The sequence below is a fragment of the Myxocyprinus asiaticus genome, chromosome 14 (assembly GCF_019703515.2).
Source record: "Myxocyprinus asiaticus isolate MX2 ecotype Aquarium Trade chromosome 14, UBuf_Myxa_2, whole genome shotgun sequence".
NCBI lineage: Eukaryota > Metazoa > Chordata > Actinopteri > Cypriniformes > Catostomidae > Myxocyprinus > Myxocyprinus asiaticus.
In genome coordinates this window covers 3,126,377-3,142,032 of record NC_059357.1, presented here as the reverse complement: position 1 = coordinate 3,142,032, position 15,656 = coordinate 3,126,377, and the positions used below count along the sequence as shown (strand labels likewise).

Sequence of the window (15,656 nt, the reverse complement as noted above, 5' to 3'; positions counted from 1 at the left end):
CTGCCATTGTATGACATCACTGAGCACATTTTTCACAATTTCTCCATTTGTGTTCAGAAAAAGAAAGAAACTCATATAGGGTTATAACAACACAGGGGTAAGTAAACAATGACTGAATTTTAATCTGTGGGTGAACTATCCCTTTAATTTGTTTTGAACCCAGCATATTCCTGTAACATTTTTAAGACTGCAAAACACTTAATAGCAGGTTTTTGTGTTTTGTGCATGTCATCTAATGTTGTGGTCACAAATGGTACTCCTTTCATGCAATCACTTTTGTAAACATCATTTAGTGGAGATGGAAAGTCTGGAGGAATCTCCCTTAAAACAAATCAGTTTGTTCCTAACAGCAAATTGACTGTTATTATGTCCAACAGAATTGTTATTATCTGTTCTTTCTCCTCTCTTTCAGACACATAAAACCTTCAGACATTAAAACTCACAAATTAAATTTCCTAACAATCAGAATTTCATTGTATATTATTTTCCTCCCAATGTTTCCTCCTACATGTTGCTCAAATTATTTTGCTTTCTAAAACATCCACGTTGAAAATCTCATCTCAATAATAATGAGCCTGGTTTCATAATTTCTTCTTCGACTTTCTGGCTTCTTAAGAAGGCAGGGTGCCGTCTTAAATCTATATGCCAGTCTGTAAATATTCTGTTATCAGTCGAGTATCAAATGCTCTGTTCAGCATTGTGAAAAGGGCAAGAGTAAGATTTCATGATGCACCAAACTGCTTGCCGTGATTTCGACAATAGGATGTGTTCCTGGAACAATAGTTAGTGTATTGTTGCCACTTGGTTATTTTGCAGGAAACAATTTCTAACACTTGTAATGTTATTTTTGGCATTTTATTTTTCAAAAACATAAATACACTCACATTCCCAGAACTTTGAAAGGTGTTTTTTGTGTGGCAGTAAAAAAACGTACACAAAACGTCTTTGGATGGTTAATTTTAAGTTTTATTTTTCGTAATCATCAACTACCCTGAGGAAAAACATTCGTTGGTCTCCCTGCCAGGCAAAGCTGGTTAGGCTGCTCTGTTTTGATGGTTATAGAAGGGTTTGGGGTAACAGAAAAGCTTGTGTTTATTGACTAAAAATGGAGAGAAGCCGAGATGTCCCCGCTTAATTGATCAATTCAGTGTGGTACGTTAACTATATGTTAGCCTAGTGAAAATGTACTGAATATTTATACCATTCATACCAATACATTACTGACTTTTACAACCACTATTTAAGTTATTGGTTATTTCAACCCGATCTCATGAAAATTCGTATATAATTTACGTGTTGGCTATTTTGTATCGTCTCGCACGATGTTGTTCGCATAATCTCGCACGACTTCATCATGCAGATGTGCGAGTTCTGCGCACGAGGCGTTAAGGACATACTTATTAATATTATGCCCTTACCCAAACCCCTTATCTAAACTTAACCAATCAGTAAAGTAAACATGATAGGAAGCTGTTGTGTGTGATAGAAGCAAGTAATTGTCGTGTATTCGATGGAAACGATGTCCAGCGATGTCATTGGCTGTAGTGAAATTTGTAGGAATTCAAATGAATACAGTCGTACGACATCATACGAATTAGCCAAATTTAGAAAAGTCGTGACAATTTCGCCGTGAGAGTGTGTTGGTTATTTTGATACAATGTCAGGCCTACGGCCGAGGTACAGATGTTTTAGGAAATATTCATTGGACAGAATTGGCATTAGGCAATTATATTACCCCAAGTAATGTCCTGGCATCTGATTACATTCAGCAATGTGCAGGCTTACGGTGCCGGTGTAGCCCTAGCCAATGTTTTACAATTTGTATATCTAGGATGACACTTAATACTTAATACTGTTGATGTGACATTAGTAGCCCTTGCTGTAAGCCGTTCACCCTGTGATTTGTGTGTATGTGTGTGTTAAAGGCTTCCTGTGATATTTACGTAGGTTTAGTTGAATCCTGTTGAAGTTGAGAGAGAGAGAGAGATAGAGAGAGAGAGAGAGAGATGAGGGTCTCTATGTGTACAGTTTGGAGGCGCAGTGTCTGAAATGCCAGAGCCGAGCACACTGGACTCGTAAGTGCTGTCCATTTCTGCATAGTTAAGTCCAGTTTTTGGCTTCTTCGTGAATGAATTTGGAATATGAGGTAACATTACTAGATCATGGTTTTATATCTATACATTGACTCAGGTTACTAGGTGGGAAAGGGCATGAAATTACTATTTTATCTTTTACATGCAATGAATTACACAGTGAGTATCTTATTTTATTCAGTCTATAATAAGTCAGTAGTGCGTTTAGTTGAAGTCATAATATGGACATTGTGTTTTTAGGTTCAGTGTGTAAGGGAAAGTGTTTCAGGTTTAATTTTTCTACCATTTTTAACCATTTTTAATCACCTTTTGGGTTTTCTGCAGTTCACTTCAATGGTCCTGCGTTGCGACAATTTAATTGGTTTAATTACCGATATTCAATATAGAGTCTCACAGTTAATATAGGGTCATAAAGACGACATGCATTAAAAATATAACAGTTTTGAGTACTATAGCATGCTGTCAGTGCTTGAATGTCATGTCAGCTATCCTATTAAATTAAAGGTTTGCATTGGGACCAACAGAACTGGGAAACGGTGTTTCAATGATCCGGTAATGTGCGCTGTCCATGGTGCTGAAACGTGTTACGGACTGTTCATGCTATTGAACATATGTAATGCATTTGTTAAATAATTTTCTTTCCAGATTAACATAATGTAGGAGCAATCATCAGTCCTGAGATTTCAAGTTTCAGAAGGTATTCACGTGAAATGGTTTTCAGCACAGTTGTTGATTTGTTATGAGACTGTTAGCGCTGAACGCAAGGAGGAGGACCGTGAAAATGACGCTCCGCGGAGATGGAGAGTGGAGAACCCGCAAGAGTGCGTGGTAAGCGGGTCATTGTCGGTCTGAAGAAGTCATAAAAACAGCGGAGCAACACTTATCAGCACTTCAAGTCATGGGGATACGACATCTCCTGCTGCTCTTGGTCTATCTAGACCCGCTATGCGTCCTGAGCGCATCCACGGCCAAGAGGAGCAAACCCTCTCCGAAGAGACCCCCAAAAGTCAAGGAGCTCAACAGTACCGTGGCTCCGTCCGTGACGCCGCGGCGGATCACGCAAGTCCAAGCGCCCATCGATCACGACACTTGTCTTAGCTACTACGACGTGAGCGGCCAGTACGACAAAGAGTTCGCCTGCAACAACACCGACCACCGGTACTGCTGCGGGAGCTGCTTCCTTCGCTTCTGCTGTCCCGTGAAAGCCAAGCGAGTGGATCAGAGAGTTTGTACCAACTACAACACGCCCGACTGGATCAAAACCCTGCCGCCCTCACCAGCGCCAACTGGGGACACGTACGACCCCGCATTGGACCAGACCAACACCACCGTCTACATCACCTGCGGGGTCATCGCCTTCATCATCATCCTGGGGATTTCTGCCAAAGTGGCCTATGATAAAGCAACCAGACCGCCTCAAGAGATTAACGTCCACAGGTAAGCCCATAAGAAGCCTTATTAAAGGCACTTGTTTGCATGTTTTTGGGTTCAACTTTTTGCTTCTCTACCTGACCTAATCTACTTGAGTTGGTGTAATCTAATGTATTAGGTCATTTTTAAGTTTAAATAATATTTTTAGCTTAAACAAAACCACATGAATCCAAATTTTCAGGTGATACCATTTAACAGTAAATGTTGAAACCTGGAAATTCTCTCATCATTTACTCACCCTCATACCATCCCAGATGTGTATGACCTTCTTTCTTCTGCAGAACACAAATGAAGATTTAGAACTACAATTTAGAAGAATATCTCAGCTCTGTAGGTCCTTTCAATGCAAGTGAATGGTGGCCAGAACTTTTAAGCTGCAAAAAGCACATAAAGGCAGCATAAAAGTAATCCATATGTCTCCAGTGGTTAAATCCATGTCTTCAGAAGGGATATGATAGGTGTGGGTGAGAAACAATCAATATTTAAGTCCTTTATTTACTATAAATCTCCACTTTCACATTCTTCTTTTGTTTTTGTCGACTCACATTTCACGTGCATATCGCCACCTACTGGCCCGAGAGGAGAATTTATAGTAAAAAAGGACTTTTTTATCTCCCACACTTATCATGTCACTTCTGAAGACATGGATTTAACCACTGGAGTCGTATGGATTACTTTTATGCTGCCTTTATGTCCTTTTTTGAGCTTAAAAGTTCTAGTCAACATTTACTTGCATTGCAGGACCTACAGAGCTGAGATATTCTTCTAAAAACCTTAATTTGTGTTCTGCAGAAGAAAGAAAGTCATACACATTTGGGATGACATGAGGGTGAGTAAATGATGAGAGAATTTTCATTTTTGGGTGAACTATTCCTTCAAAGAAGTTGACCAAAAGTAGCTAAAAAAAATCAGTATAGAGACGATTTACATAAATAATAAAAAACAAAATTATACATTTAAAATTCAGAGTATTCTGCTGTCAAAATGCATGAAAAAGAGTGCATTAGTTCTATTTTGATAGAGTTTCATATGACGTTATTTTGTTAAAAATCTGGAGATTTGCGTGAAATATCTGTCAAGGAAACGTTAGTATCATTGTAGACCATTTGAAAAGCCCACACTTTACTGAACATCACGTTAAAATGTATGTCATTTGTAGTGAGTAAATGCGGTTGAGACTGAAAAAGAAACAAAAAATGAATGAGATCTGGTAAGACACCCCAGCTGAAAGTTACAGTCTGTAAACTAGACTGCAAATCAAAGCTATCTGGAGTCTTGATCATAAATTAAGTGCTGGCTTCTGGGTTAAGGTGGATTATTAATAGTTAATTGCATACTGTATTAAATCTGGGACTCGTTTCTGTCTTGGAGGGACGTTGTGGATTGATTCTGGATTTCATTAGTCTGGTGCTGGTATAGAGGTCAGATGAAATCCTTCACAGCAGAGCAGATCTTGGTCTACATGGTGCAGTTTGTCAAGACAAGATTTGTAATGCTTTTGTTTGTCAATGTCGAAACAATGAGAAATTTCAGAGAGCGTATGCCATGTGTTTGAGGTCAAAAATCACCCTACGAACAGCCATGCATTCTTAGATATATATATATATATATATATATATATATATATATATATATATATACAGAAAAAACGAAAACAATGTTAGCTGATAACACTGTATTCTCATATTAATGATGACATAATTCTAACATCATAGCTCTTTTTTCCAATGACGTGCATGGGAAGTCCTTCCTGTGTTGGGAGTTTAATAGATAGGATACTACTATTTCATATCGATCCATGTAGCAAACATCAAGCTCTGACAGTCTGATGAGAGAGTTTATAATGAGCTCACAATGATGAGTAGTAGATTTTTGTAAACCAACTAACACTTCTGTACTGTATGTACAGCTGTTGAGCAACACACCTCATGGAATAGTTCACCTAAAAATTGTAATTCAGTCATCATTTACACACCCTTATGTTCAAACAAAACGAGTGAGAACCAACTGTGTTTGGCATCGGCGACATCAAACCTGGTGTGACGTATTTACGCACCACATTTAAATGAACTGGATTTTCAGTAAATAACAAACAGGGTTGGGAGAGTTACTTTTAAAATGTATTCCACTACAGATTACATGCTATAAATTGTAACTTGTACAATATTCTGTTAGATTACTCAAGGTAACTTTACGCAATCTAAATACTTTGGATTGCTTTGGATTTTTTCACTTGTTTTGACTGTAAAGAAATTAAAGCTGAAGTTTGTAATTTCTGCGACACTAGCACCCCCGAACACAATTTTTTCAAAAAAGTTTCTCAATACGCTCCTCATCTGCAGTTCTTCAAATAGTCCCACCCACAACTCACGCCATTGGTTAAGTAATGTTGTTAGGGTGGGTCTAAGTGGGTCACTCAAAACAAACACAGGAATTTTTATAGCACCACAGAAACAGTGTTTTCAGTTTTCCAGAAAATTAACTTTTGGATGACTTACTTATAATTGTATCTGTATATTAAGCTGGGATAGAAATATTTTAACACTGAAAAAGTTACATACTTATACACCGATAAGCCACAACATTAAAAGAACCTGCCTAATATTGTGTAGGTCCCTCTCGTGCCACCAAAACAGCACTAACCCGCATCTCAGAACAGCATTCTGACATGATATTCTTCTCACCACAAATGTACAGAGTGGTTATCTGAGTTACCGTAGACTTTGTCAGTTCAAACCAGTCTGGCCATTCTCTGTTGATCTCTCTCATCAACAAGGCGTTTCCATCCACAGAACTGCTGCTCACTGGATGTTTTTTGTTTTTGGCACCATTGGAGTAAATTCTAGAGACTGTTGTGTGTGAAAATCCCAGGAGATCAGCAGTTACAGAAATACTCAAACCTGCCCATCTGGCACCAACAATCATGCCACGCTCCAAATCACTGAGATCACATTTTTCCCCCATTCTGATGGTTGATGTGAACATTAACTGAAGCTCCTGACCCATATCTGCATGATTTTATGCACTGCTGCCACACGATTGGCTGATTAGATAATCGCATGGATGATTGTTGGTGCCAGATGGGCAGGTTTGAGTATTTCTGTAACTGCTGATCTCCTGGGATTTTCACACACAACAGTCTCTAGAATTTACTCTGAATGGTGCCAAAAACAAAAAACATCCAGTGAGCGGCAGTTCTGTGGACGGAAACACCTTGTTGATGAGAGAGGTCAACAGAGAATGGCCAGACTGGTTTGAACTGACAAAGTCTACAGTAACTCAGATAACCGCTCTGTACAATTGTGGTGAGAAGAATATAATCTTTGAATGCTATTCTGAGATGCGGGTTGGCAATTGTGTAGGGGGACCTACACAATATTAGGCAGGTGGTTTCAATGTTGTGGCTGCTATGTGTGTGTGTGTGTGTATATATATATATATACACACACACACACACACATAGCAGCCACAACATTGAAACCACCTGCCTAATATTGTGTAGGTCCCCCTGTAAACATTTTAGATATTTTTACAGGAAAAAAATACAAATATTTATACAGCACATCTTTGCACTAATATCAAAGGTCTTACCAGAGAAAATAAATTATGATCTAATGTAGATTTCCTTGATAGAAAAAATATAATCATGCCTGATAACAGGTGCATGTAAAAGGGCAAGAAATAGCATTTTAGTATAGCATAAAGCTAAATGTTCACATTACAATTTATACAAGGTTTACTATTTCTGCAGCTTCAAACTTACTTCAAAACCCCACAGAGTGTACACAACAACATATTTTTTTCAGTTTTTATGTATGTGGATTCTCTCCATTAAGCTCCCAAATGGGAAGTTCCTCAATACCCGCATTTCCACTATGGGGCCAAATGAAGGCGTACTTGAGTGTGCAGGGGCCAGTTGCATTCCCACTGTCACTTCCGGGGCTTCATCATGCCTCCTCTGGGCTTTCTCGGGGGCAATGGCCTTTGGCCTGACGATTACCCATGGGCCAAACAAGGCCAACTGGGGAGTGCGGTGGGGTCAAAGGCGGAGTTTCGCCCCAACTTACCAGATTGTGTATCCAGCGCACCATTGTACAGGTTCGGGAAAAAATAAAACATTGCAGGTAAAATCCATTAAAACGCACAATGGACTAAGCGGTGCCCAAAGACAGAACTTTCCATGGTTCGAGATCATGGATGGTGTGTTAGTACATTGTCCCGCTGTTAGTGGAGAGACCACTCGGGACACCATGGCAGTTACAATCGGTGAGCAGTTAATGCTAACTTATCTTGCTAGGTAGCTAATGTTTACATACGATAGAAACTCGATATTCTAGATAACTAAATAACATGATACCTCAGCTTGAGCTTCCCTCTTGCTCGTGAAATGGGCGGGGTGTGTGACGTTGGCAACAGGGTGGCATGTTAAGGACAGGTTTTAGAGCAATGCTGCGGGACTGTTGGCCCAGTGGTGGGAACGCAAATCGATTTTGGTCTTGCAGCTCGAGCTCCGAGGCTATTGGCCCCGGCTGGCCAGTTGATAGCCCTGGCTCGCATTGGCCTGAAAGTGGAAAAGCAGCTAATGAAGTCATATCCACTTCCTTATCTCATAACAGTGTGAAAGCGCCATGTCTGTTATATGTTTTATATTGTTGCTTATTGATTAGGTTTAGGGTTGGGATAGGGGATCTAAAATATCGATATGATAGTATAACGTATTTACAAATATGTAATGCGCAATAATATCCAAGCCTGTGACCTTAACGTCCGAACTTACTAAAGACTGTTCTGTCTGTGATATTCTCAAGGTGTAGCAAAACAAATTTAAAGAGATGTCCTGAAGAAAAATTACAAAGACACTATTAAACTTTCTCAGATGTTTTTGAGTCTAAAATCAGAGGCGTCTTGTATCCCAGCTTAAATCGGTCTTATAATACTTTTGACGTTGTACCTGCTGTTCAAAAAGTCTCATAAAGGCACCAGTGGAGTTTTGTTGTCTGAGCCGCGAGGGTGCAGAATATTCCAGAGCTTTTGTTTTAACATTTACTCTCTTTGAAACACAGTTAAATATATTATGAGGGCATTCATCATGGGCTGATATGTGTTTCAGCACAGGACTAGATAGCTCTCAATATACTGTGTGTGTTTGTGTGTTTAAAGAGCATAGGGTGCATAAGTCTATGTAGGACCTATCTGCATCCTTATATTGACAGTCAGGGATTTTTTGCAGCTCCGGTTCAGGAATAGATGTATAAACTTGAGATGAGACCTCGGTCGATGTGAGACAAAATCTGTCTCTCTCCACTCCACATGATTCATTTTTAATTGATTTCAAGGACTATGGAGCAGTTCTTGACCAAATTTCAGTAGTTTGGTTGTGGTTTGACCTAATTTGTGGCTATATCAGAGACTAATGACAAAAAGAAGACTACATCTTGTATTCATTCTCTCGTATTGGGTAAAAGGCGGATTAATTCAAATGGATTATGTGTTATCGCTTGAGCTAACATGCACTCATTTGTGCTGACAAAGAACTCAGCTACTACTGTTTTTTCCACTGCCTGCTGGTCTCATAATCACGTTACTATATCTATATTTTTGCAAAATGATTTTTACGTGGCTCATTGTACGTATTGCGCCAGTTTGCTGGTGAAATGAACACTAGAGGTGCTACAACAACAATGACTTTTATTTACTTTCTCACAAATCACCAGTAAAACGGCCGTTTATCAGTTCATAAACACTTACTTTTCACCCCCTGTTCCTCACACAAAACTATCTTATGACATCTAAACACTTACTATAATTCTTGCATTACATTATCAACTACATTTACAAGCTTGTTCGACTGTGATCAAACAGTGGTGCACTAGAGATTTAAAGGATGGGGTACGAGTCCTGAAGAGCATGCGAATTGGCACGTGAGTCAAAAGTGTCATAGAAGCAGCACAAAATGACGTGCTTCAGCAATTGTCTTTCATCTCACATTTGTTTTTGTTTTTTTTACAGTTTTAAGGTTTATGGTAGGGAGGTTAGTTTTGTCAATTTAAAACTCGATAGAGCATTAACCTTAAAAACCTCATCTATTTGGGAGAACATTTAACTTGCTTTTTGCGCCACACAAAGAACATTTCACCTCGGAACTGCTGCGATGCCTAGAAGGCCCTGCATAATATATTTTTCTTAAAATATCACGCAATAAAATGCATTTTTTCAAAGCATCACTTGGTTGAATATCATTTTGCATGCTTTTTTTTTTCTAAGCACACAATTAAGCACATTCCCCCAACGCCCTTGTCATTTTTGCATCAGCTCCAGTGTGTTTACCTTTCCCTGTGGCGCGATCTGAAGTGTGTTGCGTCAGCAGCATGGAAGACCCAGGATCAGATCCCACATTGAAATCAGGAAGTAATCTCGTAGAGATAAGCTTGATTCAGAGGTTGCATATATTATAGCCTGTAATGCTGGCAACAACTCGCTTCACAACTCGCTTTCAGTAACCCTCCGTGGACATTTCACTCAGAAAATGCAGCTCACACTTGCCCAAATGCCCAACAACAGTTACCAGTTTGGCCACTGGAGGCAGTGTTTTCAACTTCAGCAAAAACAGATCGATTTTAGCTACAGAAAAGTCAACCCACTGTTTCCGATTCCACTGTGAGGTCAGTCTGCAGAAATCTTTGTCGATTTAAAGGTGCTGTAAGCAATTTCAGCCGTTCTGCATCCACGAGACTGAGCCGTGGAACCAAATGGTTTTTTCCCAACCCTGTTCTTGGAGGCCCCCCAAAAATACACATTTTGGATATCTCCCTAATCAAACAACACTTATTTCATTCATATCTTTAAGGGAGTAGGAACATTTTTTGCATACCTTTCCATGAAAAAAATCATTTACAGCACCTTTGATAGAGACATCAATGTTCTTGTATCTCTTTCAACTATTTCCTCTCCGTTACTGTGATGCAACATATTGACACGTTTCTTTGATTACGATGCAATCGAACTGTCTCATGGTGATGACAATCAGGAATGTGTTTCAGCAGGCAACAGCTGTCTTGTCCAATCAGATCGTCCCCGTGTGATGATTCTCCACCTCTCGGGTACCCATGGCCCCCTTCTGTGTCTCAGCGTGTTGTCGTCTTTATTTAAATATCGATGTGCTGTGCTGTCTCAGACACCTGCTGAACTGGCCGTGGAATGATCTACCTCTGGGAGAAGACATCAAAATAAAGTCATTGATGATGCCACCAGTCTTAATGAATAATTGTGTCATGAATACATGTGTAAGATTCAACAGCATATTGCAATCATTTTGGCTTAGTTTCATTTGTGAACTGTATGAAGCGTTATATTCTAGATCAGGGGCTGGTTGCATAAATCTGTATTAGACTAGTCTTACATGTTAGTTGTCTAAAATCTTTATTTAAGACTGGTCTTGACTAGGCATGTGACGGTATAACATTTTCACATCACAATAATTGCTGAAGCTTATATCATGGTATACGATATTATCGCGGTATTGAATTATATTACAAAAAACAGGTTGAAAGATAAACAATCTTTATTGTTGTTCTCTTAATAACAAGTTTGATCATTTTTTCAATACCAAACTGGCCTTTTAAATGAACAGATAATAATGAACTTTAAAAAGAACCCTGAACATTTAAAAAACTAATGCAAGCCAGTTGCTAATCTATAGCTAGGCGCTAGCTACAAACTGAATAACCCCAAGTTCTGTATATCAACGTGCGATTGCGTGGTGTTCCAACTTGAGCTTAATATTGAAATCATCATTGTGCCACATTGCCATGATTAATTACAGGACTTGGTATTAGCTGATTACAACTGTATTGTAAATATTGTTTACTACAAGATGCAAATGTTACAGCTGAGTTTTAGCATTCTCTTCGGCCAATTGAAAGCAAGCTACACATTATCTGCAAACAGTTCACTTCCTTTGTCATCTTAGTTGTCACTTAGCTAGTTGTTTCAGTTTTCAAAAACAGTTTGGAAAAACTAGCAGAACTCTCAACTCGCCTTCATCTCGCTGAATTGCACTAGATGACTGTCCCGCAGATGAGCGAACATGTTGGAGGTGTCCCGTGTTTTGCTGCCACTTTTCTGCCACATGTATTACACAAAAGCGAAACCATCTTCGACCAACGCATCTACATTTTATGGAACCCAAAATGCTTCCACACTTCCGACTTGACCCTATCCACCTTTTTAATGAACGTGGAAGCGTTCCACGATTCGCCTGTTTTCAATTTCCGGTCTCCAATGTTTTCACCCACATCAGCGTATATTCTTAGTGGGTAAAGTATTACATTTGTAGAAACAGTAAAAAAAAACAAACAAAAAACAAGTGGCTCTAAAGTGCCGATACTGTCAAGATGACAGTTTTTGTTGTTGTTGTTTTTTTTTTACAGTGCCTCATCTGAGTAGATGATATGAAGTGATGATCTGAGGTGATATTATTTATTTATTTTGTGATTTTCTCCCCTTTTCTCCCCAATTTGGAATGCCCAATTCCCAATGCGCTTTAAGTCCTCATGGTGGCGTAGTGACTCGCCTCAATCCGGGTGGCGGAGGATGAATCTCAGTTGCCTCCGCTTCTGAGACAATCAATCCGCGCATTTTATCATGTGGCTTGTCGAACGCGTTACCACGGAGACGTAGCACGTGTGGAGACTTCACGCTATTCTCCGCAGCATCCACGCACAACTCACCATGTGCCCTACTGAGAGCGAGAACCACATTATGACGACCACGAGGAGGTTACCCCATGTGACTCTACCCTCCCTAGTAACCGGGCCAATTTGGTTGCTTAGGAGACCTGGCTGGAGTCACTCAGCATGCCCTGTATTCGAACTCTTAACTCCAGGGGTGGTAGTCAGCTTCAATACTCGCTGAGCTACCTGGGACCACCTCCAAGGTGATAATATTAACTAATTTGAGTTATGACAACCAACAACTGCACAAGTTGAGCCTGAAAGTCATTTTTACTCCAAATAACACTTGGTTAGTTTTACATTGCGTCTCGAGACCAGAAAACAGGCAATTAGAATCATCATGGCACCGCCCAGGTGGTTGCTCAGGAAAACTGTGGATTAGACGGTGGATAAAGGGTTGGCTGTGTTCCTCCTTCAGCCATGCTTCTCAATCATGTTGTTTTTGTTTACATCAAAGTGTGCATGTGTCGTTTATGCCACATACATGCAGTGTTGTGAATCTTGATTCATTGATGGAAAACTACTGTGTGATCAGAAAAATGATTGATTACCGTGACATGCCTAGTCTTAACTTTTTCAGTCAGTTGCATAAAAATTTTGATCGGTCTAATTTAAGACCAAAATGTAAGACTGTATTCCCCTAGGTTAACTTTTGTTTACATTCTATGTTGCCATAGAAAATAGCAATCAGCTGAGCTAGCACTTGGGACTTAAAGGAATATTCGGGTTCAAAACAAGTTCAATCGACAGCATTTGTGGCATAAAATCACTTACTAACCTTTTCTGTTTAAAGTTATAGCCAACGAAAGTTATCGGATGTGTCGAAATAATTATTTTGTGGTAATCAATATTATGCCACAAATGCTGTTGATTGAACTTAACTTGTATTGAACCTGGAATTTTCCATTAAGCTGAGACTTTGTAGAAGACATTTTACGATGGTAACAAAATTATTTGTGTTTTTTATTATTTGCATTAAAATCACTAAATGTGTTCATTAGAATCGTAATCTTCTAAAATGCAAATATTTTTAGTGAAGGAAAACTGCTGACCACTCACTGTCAGCCATTTTGTTTAAAGTTGTTCAGTAGCTGTGTCCTAAATGACCCACTATACACTATGCACTTACAATATATATTATGCACTCAGCCATGTAGTGTATGCATTTTCAAATTGTAGTATCGTCCCAAATGGCGCACTTATCATTTTTTTACTACATGGAAGCATTCGCAGTTTAACAGCTGATGGAAGTTTCGTTTTAAATACATGCGATGTGTTTCCGTTAGCTTTAGCATGTTAGCCAACCTCAGTTCAACACTTGTATCTCAAACGACGTACTTATTCACACAGCATGGGGTGACGGTAAAGCATTCAACTCACATTTGTAAGGTTCTGTCTCATAGTAAACTTCATTTTGTTGTATTTTCAGTGGTAACATACTACTCGCACTTCTTACACTTCAAAAATATAGCTGCAAGCGACTGTTGTCGGGGGCCAAACCACATATGGTGAGATGACCAAAACAAACAAATTTGACAGAAAAGATCCTGTGGATGCTGTGGACAGCTATTTTGGTGTGACATTTCACCTGCTTTGAGCACAATTGCAAAAATAGGATTGTCTTAAGTTATAGCGCCCCTAGCATCAAAAATGAAAAAACTCGTTATGTTATCTCAGAGTGTTCTCTTGTCCATGTATAAAAAAAAATTACGTTTGAAAATTGCACTCACAAGATACAGCCTAGTTAGTGATTATAGGTCATGCCCAAAACATATTTGCTTATATCTCTGGAACGATTTGACGCATCAGAATTCTTTTGATAACTTTGTTGTCAGGAGAGTCTGTAGATGATATATACCAAGATTCGTGAGAATCGGGCTTAGGACGAGTTTGAAAAAGTAGGTTTTTCTAATAAATCAAAATTGTAAAAAAAAGTTTCTTGCGTTAATGGAAATTAAAGTGTCCATACCACTGTGGGGCACTGGTGGATTCAGAGAAGGTACACATTTGTACTGTAGCCTATACGGTTCCGGAGTTATGAGAAAAAATGCGAATTAGCTAATTATACCTCCACCGTGTGGCCGATTGTCACAAAATTTGATATGTGGCTTCGAGTTGATACCCTGTTTGTGTTTAGTAATTTTCATAACCCTCGGTCATTCCCAGTATGAGTTATAAGGTACTGAAATTTGATTGGCCGGTGGTGGCCATTTTTGTTAATTTGTCGCATTTGAACCAAAGTAGATGCATATTTAATATGAACTTTGTCGCTCAAACAGCTGTAAAGTTATGACAGTTCTTTTGTTGTAGTGCCCTCTAGGGGTGAAATTGTGAGAAACTTTGCTGATGTCTTCTAAACGTGCTGCTGACTGTGTAAAGAGTTTGGTTACTTTCTGAGTTTGCATTGAGTATATATTGATCAATTACCCAAATTGCGTTAAACCGAAAGAACTGTATCGTTAATATCTTCGGAAAGATTTCACGTATTGAAATTCTTTTGGTCTTTTTGTCAGTGGGGTCTGTAGATGATGTATACCAAATTGCTTGCTGAATGGACAAATGGTATAGGAGGAGTTCGAAAAAGGGCTTGACTCAAGCAATCAGAGGAAAAATAATCTTGATTCTAGCCCTTATGGTTGCAGAGATATGAGCCTAAACGTAAAAGTGTTTATTATAGCGCCACCTAGGGTCAGATGGGTGTGCATTTGTGCGCCTGAGTAATGGGGGGGCGGGGGGGATTTCGGACCATCCTGCCAAGTTTGGTGTCTCCACCACTTACAGTCTCTGACTCCCAGACACTTTTAAGGTACAAAAAAAATAAAACATACGAAGAAAAAGAAGAAAATCAGTACAATTACAATTGGGTTCCAGCAGCTTCGCTGCTTGGCCCCCTAATGATGTATAATAGTGCAGAAGGGCACGGTTTGGGATGCACCTAGTGTCTTGCTGTACCCACAATGCAATGCAAATTAAACTGTCTTACTACAGACAGCTGTCAGCTTGTTCATGTAATAGTCTTTCTATGGCATCTTTATAGTAAGTTTGACTAATCGTTAAACGCAGTCTTAAGTTAATGATTATGTTCATGCAACCGGCAGATCTCAGTGTGGTGGAACTTCAGGCTACAAGTTCAGCATCTGAAATGAGATTAACAACAAAATTCTGCACCAAAGAAAGTCTCTGCAAATCACTTTTTTAATAATACTACATTTCACAGCTCTCTGGGGCATTCAGTGTTTCTCAGAGTTACTAGTGAAATTTTGAGAGGTTAAAGGAGTTCACACAGAAATGAAAAGTCTGTCATTATTTGCTCCTGTTTACCCTTTTATTTTCCACAAACCACAAAGGAGATTTCTGAAGAAACTTTGTGCAGAAACCTCTTTTCTATGCGAAGACATGC

At 39.2% G+C, this 15,656-nt stretch overlaps 1 protein-coding gene across 3 annotated transcripts in view; it reads left to right on the top strand.

The window, feature by feature from the left end:
- Nucleotides 1–1,993: 1,993 nt before the first annotated feature.
- LOC127451985 (protein shisa-6-like) overlaps nucleotides 1,994–15,656 on the top strand; it is a 105,916-nt gene continuing 92,253 nt past the window's right edge. For 2 of the 3 annotated variants that reach the window (XM_051717091.1, XM_051717089.1), the window contains exons 1-2: nucleotides 2,010–2,146; nucleotides 2,739–3,530. In XM_051717091.1, the coding sequence (XP_051573051.1) occupies nucleotides 2,992–3,530 (539 nt within the window). In that variant the 5' untranslated portion in view covers nucleotides 2,010–2,146; nucleotides 2,739–2,991. Of the gene's footprint in view, nucleotides 2,147–2,738; nucleotides 3,531–15,656 lie in introns of all 3 variants that reach the window. The other variant, XM_051717090.1, reaches the window with a different exon arrangement.